General features: G+C 38.5%; 1 protein-coding gene across 1 annotated transcript in view; it reads right to left on the bottom strand.

Annotated features, from left to right (window-relative positions):
* Positions 1–12,724, bottom strand: part of LOC101638954 (interleukin-1 receptor accessory protein-like 1) — a 1,156,451-nt gene that overhangs the window by 394,252 nt on the left and 749,475 nt on the right. The window contains exon 4 of the mRNA XM_045298667.1: positions 10,572–10,851. Coding sequence (XP_045154602.1) covers positions 10,572–10,851 — 280 coding nt within the window. The remainder of the gene's footprint in view (positions 1–10,571; positions 10,852–12,724) is intronic.

The following is a 12,724-nucleotide window of genomic DNA, read 5'->3' as shown; positions in this document are numbered from 1 at the left end:
TGCAATCTTCCTGACTAACCATGATCCAGCTATCAAAGAGCCCCATTTCCCTCCTGAACTACTACACATATGTTCAGGGTTATAAGGCAGTTTTATTCTATGATAACAAACACAGACTTAACTGTTGGTTTAGCCATTTGTGATGAAAAGGCATTAACTAGATCCAAAGCAAGCTCACTACCATCGAGTCAATTTGAAGGCATAGTGGCCCGACAGGACAAGGTTGAACTGCCCCTGGGGGTTTCTGAGCCAGTAACTCTTGACAGGTGTGGAAAGCCTCTTTTTTCTCTCAGGCTCATTAGGATAGGGATCATCAAATCTATACAACCACTTATTTGGGGGAAATAAAGTCTTTCTAAATCATCTCATTTATTCACTCCTATATTGTCTATGCTGATTTCTCATTACAACAATAGCAGAGTTGAGTAGTTGTACCAGATAATATGGCTCCCCATATCTACATCATCAACAATCTCATCCTTTACAGAGTTTCCCCAAACTTGTTTTAGATCATGATTGAGTTTCTTTTGTGCTAGTCTTCATGAAAACCTTCTAAAAGAGAAATTTCTCTATGTTACACCTACACTAGCCTTGTGTATTTTTCAAGTCCCTGTTGAAATTACAAGTCTTTCATGAATTATTCTAAAATCAATCAGTCTAGTTACTATCATCTCTACATTCATTTTTTTATTACTCATATTTTTATTTATTAACCACACATAATATTAAAAAGAACCATAGATAACCTTAGCTTCATATTCAATTTTATTATACCTAAACTTCGCTGATCAACACATATTCTTTATTGTACTGACTTACTTTATCTTTGTCTAATACACCAATATTAGCAATTATCTTTTTTATGAGAATAGTTTTAAGTAAATAAACATAACCCAAAATAATCACCATTAAACAGTATATTAAATTCACTGCAAAAAAGTCAATTCTGATTCAGAGCAACCCTGTCAGACAAAGCAGAACTGTCCCTTTGGGATTTTAAGGCTGCATATCTTTACAGGAACAGAAAGCCTCATCTTTTTCCATTGAAGTGAATGAAGGATTCGAACTGCTGACTTTGTAGTAAGCAGCCTGATACATAATCCACTATGCTATCATGATGCCAGAAAAAAAAGGAAGAAGAAAAATGATCACCGCTGATAAAGTCACACTGGATTGCAAGTGACAAATGTGTCTGCCATATATGGTTTATAATTGAAAACTTTCCTCTAGACAGCTATCAATTTTGTCCTATTGTGGACCTTCAATATTGTCTGTGAAATATAACAAATGTACATGTGATATTCTTGTCTGGAAATAGCCCATGGTGATTCATTTTACCTAAAATGGCCAAAAAGGGAATATAAGCATAAGAGCTCAGAATTAAACTTGAGGTACCTAAGTAGTTAACAAAAGTATATTTTCAGAAGCATATGTATTCCATATCAAATGGATGCTTTCTGCAGAACATATGTATGCATCTGTCAGCCCTGAACAAGACATCATTGGTTTCAAAGGACTCCCATGTCTTCTTTCTTATAAAACTTCACAGGATCAGAAGCAACTTTTCTCAATCCAGTGATCTAAGAAACTACACCATCATCACTCCAGCAGAATTCATTTCATCTTCTTAATAAAAAAATAAGACCGTTATCTTGAATACATGCATTGGCTGGATGCTTAAAAAAATCGGTAAATTGAACAGGGAATTTTCATATCCCTCGACTTTTCCCACTATCCACTGGGTTTGTTATATTTTTAAAAAGAAAGCTTTCAGAAAGATAGCAATCACACTAATTATTGACCAGTTAAAAAAAAAAGTTCAATCATGTAGACTGTCTCCATGTAAGCTTGTTGTCTGTTCTTGGTTGGTCTAATGCTTCAGCATGGTCTCCATGTAATAAGGTCAGTCAGAAAGTGTTGCTCCAAGTCACCGAAAATTTTATTAAGCAAAAGATATCAAAACATCTAAGCTGCCTTAGAATTTCTATGATCATTAAGACTGTCAAAGAGTTGTGTTAGTTTTATGCAATTTGGTGAAACAAACAAATTGTGCAGGTAGCGTTTCTCAACATGTCCTTTTCCAGGTCTATACACTTCTGAGAGTGATGTTTCTAGCTTTTTAAGTCCTTCTTCTAAGAGTTCTGTACTCTTTCTTTTATATCACATCAAAACTGCAATCTTGACCTCCTCGAGGGCCTCAAATCGCATGCCTTTGAAATGCTCTTTCAGTGTGGGAAACAAAATAATTCTGAAGGCGCAAGATCAGGACTGAAAGGTAGATGGGGTGAAGTTTTCCAACGAAATTCTCATAAGAGAACCCCCGCTATCCTGGAAGAATGAGCTGAAGCATTTATGTGACAAAAAAAGAAAAAAAGAAAAAAGAAAAATCTATGCACAATATTCCTGGTATTTTTCTTGCCAATGTATTTTTCAGTTTACTTAAAATCCCTCAAAATTGGCCTGTGTCCTTTTTAGAAAACCTTCCAAGAGGATCCCTTTGGAATCTCCAAAAATAGTCATCTTATACTCCTGCACTGAACTCTTTGCCTTGAATTCATTCTTAAGGTCATCACAACCTTAAGTTAAAATTACACAACTAGCTAAAACTAGTTCTGTGTGGGGCAGCATTCTTGTAAACTTGATGCAAGTTTCAATAATTTGGGAACAATGTTTACTTGAATTTTGTTACAAATTTGATATTGGCCCTGAACTGAAATGCACGAATCAACTTATCGCAGATATATGTTTTGAATAATCCCATACAAGGATGAACCTAACCTTTAGGAGGATTTTTTTTCTTTTTTAGACTTATCGTTGTATTATCACAATGATAAAACAAACAAAAAAATGCACTGCCATCAAGCTCATTCCAATTCCTAACCACCCTCTCAGACAGGGGTAGAAACGCCCTGTGAGTTTCTGAGAGTGCAACTCCTAATGGGACTAGAAAGCCTATCCATTTTTCTCCTTCTGAGCAGCTGGTGTTTTCCAAGTGCTGACCTTGCACTTAGCAGCCCAACATGCCACTACTACCCCAATGCTTTGAAGCTCATCGTTATGATGAGAAACACACGTTCTCACCAAAAGAGTGCCTGATGTGCAATTTCCGAGCGCTAAATATATTATACATAAGAACTCCATATCCAGCCTTCAACTCTAATTTTTAAAGACTTTCCATTGGATAGCCTCATTTACAGAGCTCACTTGTGTGAGTCTAATTACATTTTTTTTATAATCTATAAATTACAGCTGATATTCTCAGGGGTACACCATGGCTTTAATTAAGAGAGATAGTTTAACAGTTAGCAAACTGAGATTGTGAAACTCTTCTAAGCCCTTGGAACACATACGCATATGATCATTAAAATTCCTGGATAGGATATAAAACATTTATATAGACTTTGATTGTCCGGAACAAATTATGAAGACTCCTTGGGGCGTAAATGTTTAAGATTTTCTAGAATGACATTGTTGTTGTTTATCCTTGGATCCAATAAAGACTTGATGTTTAAACAATGATTACACAAAATATTAATACATTTTAAAATCATATTTTATCCTACATATTAAAATGAATGACAGATTGCGGCCAAGTTAAAGTAAATGTCTATTGGGGGTCTGTCTTTAAACCTAAGATTATTACACACTAGTTCCACTCGGTGGCAATGCGCATGAATTAGAATGAAAGAGTAGAAGTGTCTTTGGAATACTAAAATGATAATATTGAACATATGACTCACAATTTAAGTTGGTTTTAGATAAGAGATGTCATAAGTAATAATAATCATTTGGTCAGGGAAAAGGATGTTGCTGGTTGTTGTTAGGTGCCCTGGAATTGGTGGAGACTTTACAAGGGCTTGAACACTGGTTGCATGTGGTTCATCTTGTGACCAATGATGTAACAGATTATATCCTTTTGATATGCAAAGCACACTCCCAGATTTTGACCTTTGGATATGAGAAATGCACTCACCACATTTCATGGGATGCCTTACTTTTACCAGAAAAGGGCCAAGGAGGCAGAGAGGAAAGCCATACAAACATATCATTTGTTTCACTGCCCTGAAGCCCAGTTCCCATGCCCCACCCTGATTCCAAGTGAAGAGAAGTAGAGAATCAAATGGCAGCTAGCTACACATCCCTACCACTGTTGCACCAGGAGAGTAGTTCTTTCCCCATTTGGCCCCCCTGATTCTGGGGAAGAAGGTAGTATTTGATGGTGAGTTGCCCTTAAATCTCCTCGTTGCCTGGTGATGGTGGAGCCTTACGTAGCTCTACACTGGATCCTTTGACACAAGGCTTGCACAGGAATCTCAGCACTGCCTGATTCCACCTGGTGATGGAGTAGAACTGTCCCACGTGGTTTTCCAAGACTCTAACTTTTTAAGGCAGTAGAAAGTCTCATCTTTCTCCTGAGGAGTGACCGGTAGTTTTGAACCACTCACCTTATAATTAGCAACACAATATTACCAGAGCCTTCATGAGACAGAGATTACTCTATGGCAGTGAATTTGGTTTGTGGTAGGGTTGGGAAAAGAGTGTTCCTTGACACAGAAAGCGTTATCCCTACAAGGAAAAGGATAAATTGAATCTCATAAAACATTTTAATTGCTCTTCAAAAATCCCTCTTAAGAGGGTATACGCTTCAGATGGGCAGGAAGTATCTGCAATCACATCTACCACAACGGATTAGCAAATATGATATAGAAATAATCCCCCCTAATCAACAGTAAGGAAACAATTCATTTATATAATTCATCTAAAATATATGAACATCTATAACACTGAAGAGGGTATATAAGTGTACAATAAGCACATGAAAACATGTTCAATGCAAATGAAAGACACAATTAGATACTACTATAAAGTAAACAAGAGACAGAAAGAAGCCAAACTCATTGCCATAGAGTTGATTCTACTAATTCATAACAACCCTGTCGGAAGGGTATGACTATCCCCGTGGGTTTCCTGTGACTATAACTATTTCCCATGACTGTAACTATTTACAAGGGTGGAAATTTCTCTCTGTATACCTGGGCAGCAGCTGGTGGTTTTAAACTGCTGACCTTGTGTTTAGCAACCCAACACATAACCACTACACCACCAGGGCTTCTCAAAATGGTGTGTGTCATTCTGTCTCATAATGGTTTATAGGATGGGGGAATAGAAGTTTCCCAGGGGGGTGTGTTTCCCTTGGCTGAAATATTTGCTGAAGGTGATCACTAGGTCTTTTCTCATGAACAACCACTGGGGGCTTAAAATCCCAGCCTTTCGTTTAGTAGGTGAATATCAACATGAATGTCACCATGGCTGCTTCCAAGCAAAACAGCCACAATTAAAAATACTGATAACCTCACTGCTGCAAGGATGCAGAGAAACTGGATCTGTCAAGTACCCTTGTGGAAAATAAAATGGTATAGTCACTCTAGAAATTACTTTGACAAGTCCTAAAATATGAGAACATGAACAGACGTATGCTCTCCCATGTTCCTTGCAGCAGGGTTCACTGTAGGAAGAAGCTGGAGACAGCCCACATATCCATCAGTAGGAGAATGGATGGAGACAATTTGATCCATATACACAGTGGAACACTATGCATCCCTGAAAAAACAACGATGAAGCCATGAAACATCTCAGGAGATGGATGGACCCAGGAGCCTTTATGCTTCTGCACTCAGGACATGTAATCTCCTAATCTGGTCTCTCAAACAATGAGGTAGAGAGCCTGCCTAGTGCCCGCGAACCATATATCATTCCATTTATATGCACATCTTAAAAATCAATTGGACAGAGGAGACCTCATCTCAGCTGGGGACAGTTTTTCAAGATGGGGGGAGATGGTGAAGACCCTTCAGTTGCTGATAGATACGATATTGCACTAAGGTGACCCCAAGTCAACAGACACTCCTACAGGAGTAAGGTGACCAGACGTCCTGCTTTTGGTGGGACCATCCTGATTTTTGACAATTTTTCCTGTGTCCCGCGGTGTTTTTAAAAAGTTCTGATTTTTGGAAGGAATGCACGACAAGCTAGGTATACGGTTTTCAGCTGCCATGTGGCTATTTCGCCAGGATATGAGTTTTATCAATGGTGTCCTGCTTTACCAATGTTAAAATAGTGATAGGTGAACCTCTCTGAACGGTCCAGTCAATTTGTGGAGGGCACCTGGATGTCTTAGAGAAGGCAAGTACATTTCTCTTTGGGGGTAAACCAGCAGAAACGACCTCCTATTGGGGAAAAACAAACATACAGACAAACCAAAAAAACCGCCGCATAACACTACTTATATAAAACCCAAAGGAAGACTACTCCCAGTACTATGTTCCTAATTGGGTATTTTTAACCTAGTCTATCCAGCCCTTGGTGACCCAGGCCTGGTATTTCACACACTGTCTTTTTGAGCCACAATCATTCTTCATAGGTCATATCAGAAGGATTCCATGTAGAAACCCCACCACGTGAACTGGGCTTTACCTCAAACTCACTTGTAGCAGATTTAAGGAACTAACATGCTCCCTTGGACTTGGCTTCAATGCCCTTGTGTGAGAAGGAGCAGATTACTGCTATCCCAAGGTTATGGAATGGGAGGTTGTTGGCCTTTGGTTCAAATCTCGTCCTTTGAAGGTGTCTAATGAATAGTGGCCATGGACTACCGCATATTCACAGTTTTAATGCCCTTCTTGCTTCCTTGGACATGTATTAATCTGATAGGCAAGGTTCTGCCTTTGTGAATGAGTGTTATTAACAGTTTTGCCCTAACATCAATGCCCATGGTTTGTGTAAATAGTGTCCAGTAGCTTAAGAGTTTAATCTGTACAAATGAACACTCCTTGTATTATGATCTGAAAGCTGGCCTATACTTGTATAATTTCTTTTTCTCAAGAGTGTTTTAAATTCTATACCATTGGCTAAATTAATGACACTATCAAGAGAATAACCTTATGCCCCAGGAAATTATTTATAATGTTCTGTATCATAAAATGATAATGATGTCTCTAAAGTGAACTACAGACATTATAAACCATAGGTATTACTGAAGATGTGGGTGCTATACCAAAGTGTGGTAAAGAAACCAGATGGTGCCAGCTATCAGGAAGAATAGTACCTAGGGTCTTAATGGCTGAGTTGATAATTGCCTAGGTTGAGGGGAGATGAGCAAACAATAATGAGTACAAGAAAAAAAGTGCTCTGAAATTGATTGTGATGATGATTGCACACATCTTAATAAGTCTAAATGATTAAATTGTGATGGTATGTTACGTGTATGCCTATAAAACTATTTTTAAAAACACAAAACTCAACATGCTCTACCTTATCACCCAAATTCACTCTTGGGTATTCATACACAAAATAAACTGTACTAGATAGTTTAGTTTTCATAGCTCCAAAATGGAACCAATAAGTATATATTTCATTAGTCAAATGGCTTAACCATCATTACCCAGTAGTAAAAAGAAATGAACACCAAATAGACAAGATTATCCCATCGCCCCACCGTATATACATTATTTAATTGAATAGAACTCACTGCCATCGAGTAGATGTTCCGTCACAGTGACCCTTTAAGACAGGCTAGAACTGTCCCAGTGAGTTTCCAAGAGTGTTTACATGAGGAGAATGCCCCATTTGTCTCCAGTGAGCTGCTGGTGGTTTCAAACTGCTGAATTTGGGATCGTAGCTATACATTAAAACCTTTGTTAAACTTTCATTGATAATTTCATCCCCAGATATGGATCAAAATGACAAGAATTTTTGAATAGAAGCTAGCATTTTCAAACCTCTAAAGTTATTTGTAAGTGCATTATTTAAAAAAAATTAAATTTAAAAACACTTTGGGTCTCTAATAAGTCACAATATGCCAATCTGTTGGGGATTTAACTAACAGTTTGGGGGCTCCATTCATGTCAACACCAAGCCACGCTACTTCTACTTATATTAATTTTGAGTATCCCTTTTCAAATTGGTAAAGGAAGCCATACCAAGAGCAGCTACAAATTGATGGGCATATTTGAATTTCAGTGACAAAATACTCTCTTTGGATCATTATAACTTTCTCCAGAACACCACAAGACACACATAAAATGTGGAGGAGTTTGTGTTTTAGGTTAACCTTGCATTAAAATATAGACATAGGAACATATGGCAAATGTTATAATCTTAGAATTTTTTAACCTTCATGTATTATTGACAGGTATAAACTCAGACATTTTAAAGCCAATTTCTCAGAGCATTAGATCCTAGTCTATGTTGAAGCCCATTAATGTATTCACCTGAATGCTTTAGTAACTCAGATTACTAATATGAATGCATCATTATATTCCCATGAATAATAAATAATGAAATTAAGTGTTAGATTATGGAAATCTAACTAAAATTCTCATGTCAAAAAAATGAGGGCACACATTTGCCGATCTTGAAGACTCACCTCTACACATGCATGAACAATCAGAAATAATGACTGTTTTAACAGAAACACAGCTGATCTAGATTAAAATCCAATTAATATTAGTCAAGTGAGAACATCTGGTCCCCAAAATACTTTTTAACTGTTCTCTTAATAGTTAAGCTTGAACATCGAAGGAATGGTAGATCTACAGAAAAGAACAAGAGATGCCCAAGGAATAATGCGTTTGCTCTTTATAAATCTACTGTACATTTTTCTTCAATTGCAACTCTATATTTGCATTCATTTGTGTGTGTGTGTGTGTGTGTGTGTGTGTATTTCACACTAACCCTACTTTCTAGGCGCACTGGTGCTGATGTGTGATAAGTGTTGGGCTGCTTACCTCAAAGTCAGCAGTTCAAACCCACCAACTGCTCTGAGGGATAAAGATGAGGCTGTCCGCTTCTATAAATATTTATTCTCAGAAACTCTATGAGTCCGACTCAGTGGCACTAGATGTGTCTATTTGTGGTCAGCTTTTAAGCTTTATGCAATTTTCACCTATGGGCTACTAACTGCCAGGTCGGCAGTTTGAAACTACCAGCTGCTTCATAGGAAAAATATGGGGCTCTGGCTACTCCAGTAAAGAGTTACAGTCTCAGAAATCCACAGAGGTAGTACAACTCTGTATCCAGGCTGGTCTTGAGTTGGAATTGACTTGATAGCAGTGCGTTTGTTTTTATTTTTATTTTTGGTGTGGTAATGTCCCAAGAGACCTGTACCCATGACTCAGGATAACAGTGATTCCAAAAGATTACAATAAGCAGGCATGATCCTTATGAGAGAGGTGCTGTTCTTCTTCCAAAAGATATGTTGAAGTCCTAATCACGGTAATTATGGGCGTAACCTTGGATGGAAATAGGATCTTTGCCAATGTAATTCGTTAACATGAAGCCATACTGAGATAGTGTGTGTCTGACATGTCTTGTGTCCTTATGAAAAAAACAAAAACAAGGGTAGGGGGAGAAGAAACACAGGCATGGATAGGCACAGAGGGAATGTGGTCCCGTGAAGACCAAGACAGCAATTAAAGTTATGCAGCCACAAACTGCAGAGACAAAGAGAGATCACTACCCCATTCTAGCTCCCAGAACTGTAACAAAATCATTCTGCTGTTTCAAGCCACCCGTTTTGTAATAATATGAAACTAATACGAGTGCTAATCAGTATTTTAGAGGTGGAAGCTGCCTTTTGGCTCGAAAGGCATTAAGTGATTCTGAGACCTTCTCCAAGTTCCCATTGAACTGTTTTACATTGGGCATTATTTACCCGAAAAAGACCAAGGACAGAATACCAAATGGATTGAAACATACGCTCTCTATTGTTATATTCATCTTTGCTAGTGTTCTAATCATCTAATGAGATCTGCAAGCATCCGTGCAGGTTGCCATTGACAATCCATGAACAGAGAAATGCCTAAACTGAAAATTTTAACTGATAGGTGTTACATGGATTCTGTGTCCATGCATTATTTTCAAGCAAACGACCCGCATGTACGAGCAGGCAACAGAACGAGCAGGCAACAGAACGGCACCATGAGTTTTCTTTTGGATCAGGGCACATACGTTGTTGTGACTTTGATACTGGCCTCGAAAGACCTTGGGGAATTTGGATGGAACACTTTTAGTTACCAAAGTGATTGGGACTATAATCTTTGCATTCCCTAACACAGCAATGCAACCTTCTTCTACTTGTTCGCACACACATATGACTTAAATCATTTCTGCAGCTGTTTGGGAAGCGCAGGTATTTGTGCTCTATCTGTCTGTGAAGGGCAATAACAAAATGTGACAACCCATTGAGCAATAAACTACGCATCTTTCCTGCAAGTCTTTGCTTACATTTTATTTGCAACATTTCACCTCCACTATAAATTTTATTTCATAGTCTTCAGTAATTTCTGGCAACATAAGTAGATACCCAGATGGTATCTCTTTTCTCCATAAGCTAGAAATAATGTCTCAATATAAATTCCAATCCCATCCTTTTATGATTTAAATTCGGAATTTGGGGAAGCAACAGCACACACAAATATTCAGACAGTGATGCTCTTAGGTGAAAGGGAGCGCAGTCTGAGAAAATAGTAAGTGATTTCATTGAATCAACAGGAATAGAATTAAAAGGTTACCTGATGACACAGGCATAGAGACCACTGTCCTGTAGCAATGTTGGCCGGAACCAAATGGAGTCTTCTTCCTTGCTCATTCGACTTCCATCAAATGCTATGGGCTCTTCAAAATCTCCAGGACCAGAGCTTTTGTACCACATCAGACTGAGGCCAGCACTTTGGGCAAGGGAGTAATTTGCTCTGATATAACCGTAAAAGAGCGCACATTTGATTCGAACTGGCTCTCCCACCAATACTTGATATTTCTTGATGTCGACGGACCAATCAGTGCAGCCATCAGCTACAATGGGAAAAAAAATAGAAAAGGAGGAAAATATTAGAGAAAAATATAAATAACACCTTCATTCATGCCTGCTTTCAACAAATATTTACTGGATCAGATTCTACTTTAGGCAGAGAGGACAGATACAGCAATGAATAAAACTTTGAATGGCTCTGAAAAGTCACTTGCCCTGCTTAAAACAACCAACAATGCAGTCTTCATTGTGTCTGCTAGTATTTATTCTTTGCTCATCTCATCATATCAGTTGTCAATGTATTGACTCTCAGTACCAAATCTACCTTTTTGTCTGTTCTGGGAAAAGAGATCTGAGCCTTTTGAATTTTTTTCTTTGTCAGCTGGCACTGAAGACAGTGCTGGAGTGACATTGCAGAAGGAAAAGGGTTTTGCTTGCTGGTTCCAGTGCACTCACTGGGCATTGAGAATCAGACTCCTGCCATGTATGCTGCTCTAGTACTTGACTCTTGCTGTGCAGGATGGCCAGAAGCTTCTCCCAAGACATTCCCACTCCCCCATTGGGAGCACATGGCTTTCCCAAGAACCTTGGAGGAAAAATCTCTGTCAAATAACAGAGAGATTTCCAACACAACCCACCAACATTGCCTTCATTGGTTTCTCAGTTACTTAGTAAGCCATGGCTCTGCCTTCCCAAAGGTTTGGATTCAGCCCTGGATTTGGGAGGATGGAGACTCTTTGCTGGAACCTCTAGATCAGTCCTAGGAGTCATAGAACCCATTCCCATAGTCTTCTAGGTTCGTTTTCCTTCTATTAGCCAGCCCTTCATCTCTACCATCACCTGTTACACTAAATAAATATTTATACTAAAACTTTGCTGTTCAAATTACTGTGTGGTTTCTACTTATGATTGGATACAGACTAATAAATCCAGACCCAGAAGTTTGTATAACAAAATGAGGCATAAAAGACCAGGAAATAAGAGCAGAGTGAACTCTGGCAGTGGTTTGTCAGAGTGGCAGAAGTAACCACTTTGTTCTGATTTCTGTGAGCTTAGGGGAAGTGAACAATGAGCTCTGTGCTAAGGAGTTTATAGATTTTCATTTCACTCTTGATGAAAACATCCATTAAAATTTTTGAATTTGCTATTGCTTCCATCAGGAAATTTCATATTCACCAAAAGCATGTCATTTTCTTTCCCCCTACCTCCAAATAGCCCCTCCTCTAAGAAATATTTTCTAAGTGTCCTATTTAACATCACCTCCTTATTCTGGCCACTTGATCTACTGATTCTGCTTTAACTTTTCTGTATGAAACCTATCATTTTTTAATGTCATATCGTGAATTCCCGCGTTTACTTTCTGTCTCACAAGGAGAATAAAAACCCCTTGAACTCAGGGAATTTATCCTTCTCGCTCATTGCTTTAGCTTACTGCTAAGATCAACAACCATCTTTTAAATGAATGAATGAGAGGGTGGGGAAATCAAAGGACGCATGACTAAATCATGTAATTGAAGAAATGAGCCTGATCCATCATAATCTTTTGTTGCTTAATCAATGTGTTTTCAATTTCACATAGTTCTTTGATTTAATTTCAGTTACCAAATGTTGGTTTAAGGTTCCTACTAAAGAACTGTTCTTCGGTACATTCTAGAGCAAACAGGGGCATTCTGGTGGCACAGTTGGTTAAGCGATGGGCTGTGAACTAGGTTTGAATTGCAAGGTTAACAGCTTGAAGTCACCAGCCACTCCATGGGAATAAGAGGCTTCCTACTGTCATCAACACACAGTCTCTGAAGCCCCCAGGGCAGTTCTGCTCTGTCCTATAGCGTTTCCATGAGTTGGAACCAACTTCACGGCAGTGGGTTTAGTTGGGGTTTAGAGGGTTAACAGGCTGGAAGCTTGGTGGACATCATC

This window comes from Echinops telfairi, unplaced genomic scaffold, assembly GCF_000313985.2.
Source record: "Echinops telfairi isolate 266 unplaced genomic scaffold, ASM31398v2 ScPeMD7_7436;HRSCAF=8474, whole genome shotgun sequence".
In the NCBI taxonomy this organism is placed as follows: Eukaryota; Metazoa; Chordata; class Mammalia; order Afrosoricida; family Tenrecidae; genus Echinops; species Echinops telfairi.
This window is presented reverse-complemented; position numbering and strand designations above follow the sequence as displayed.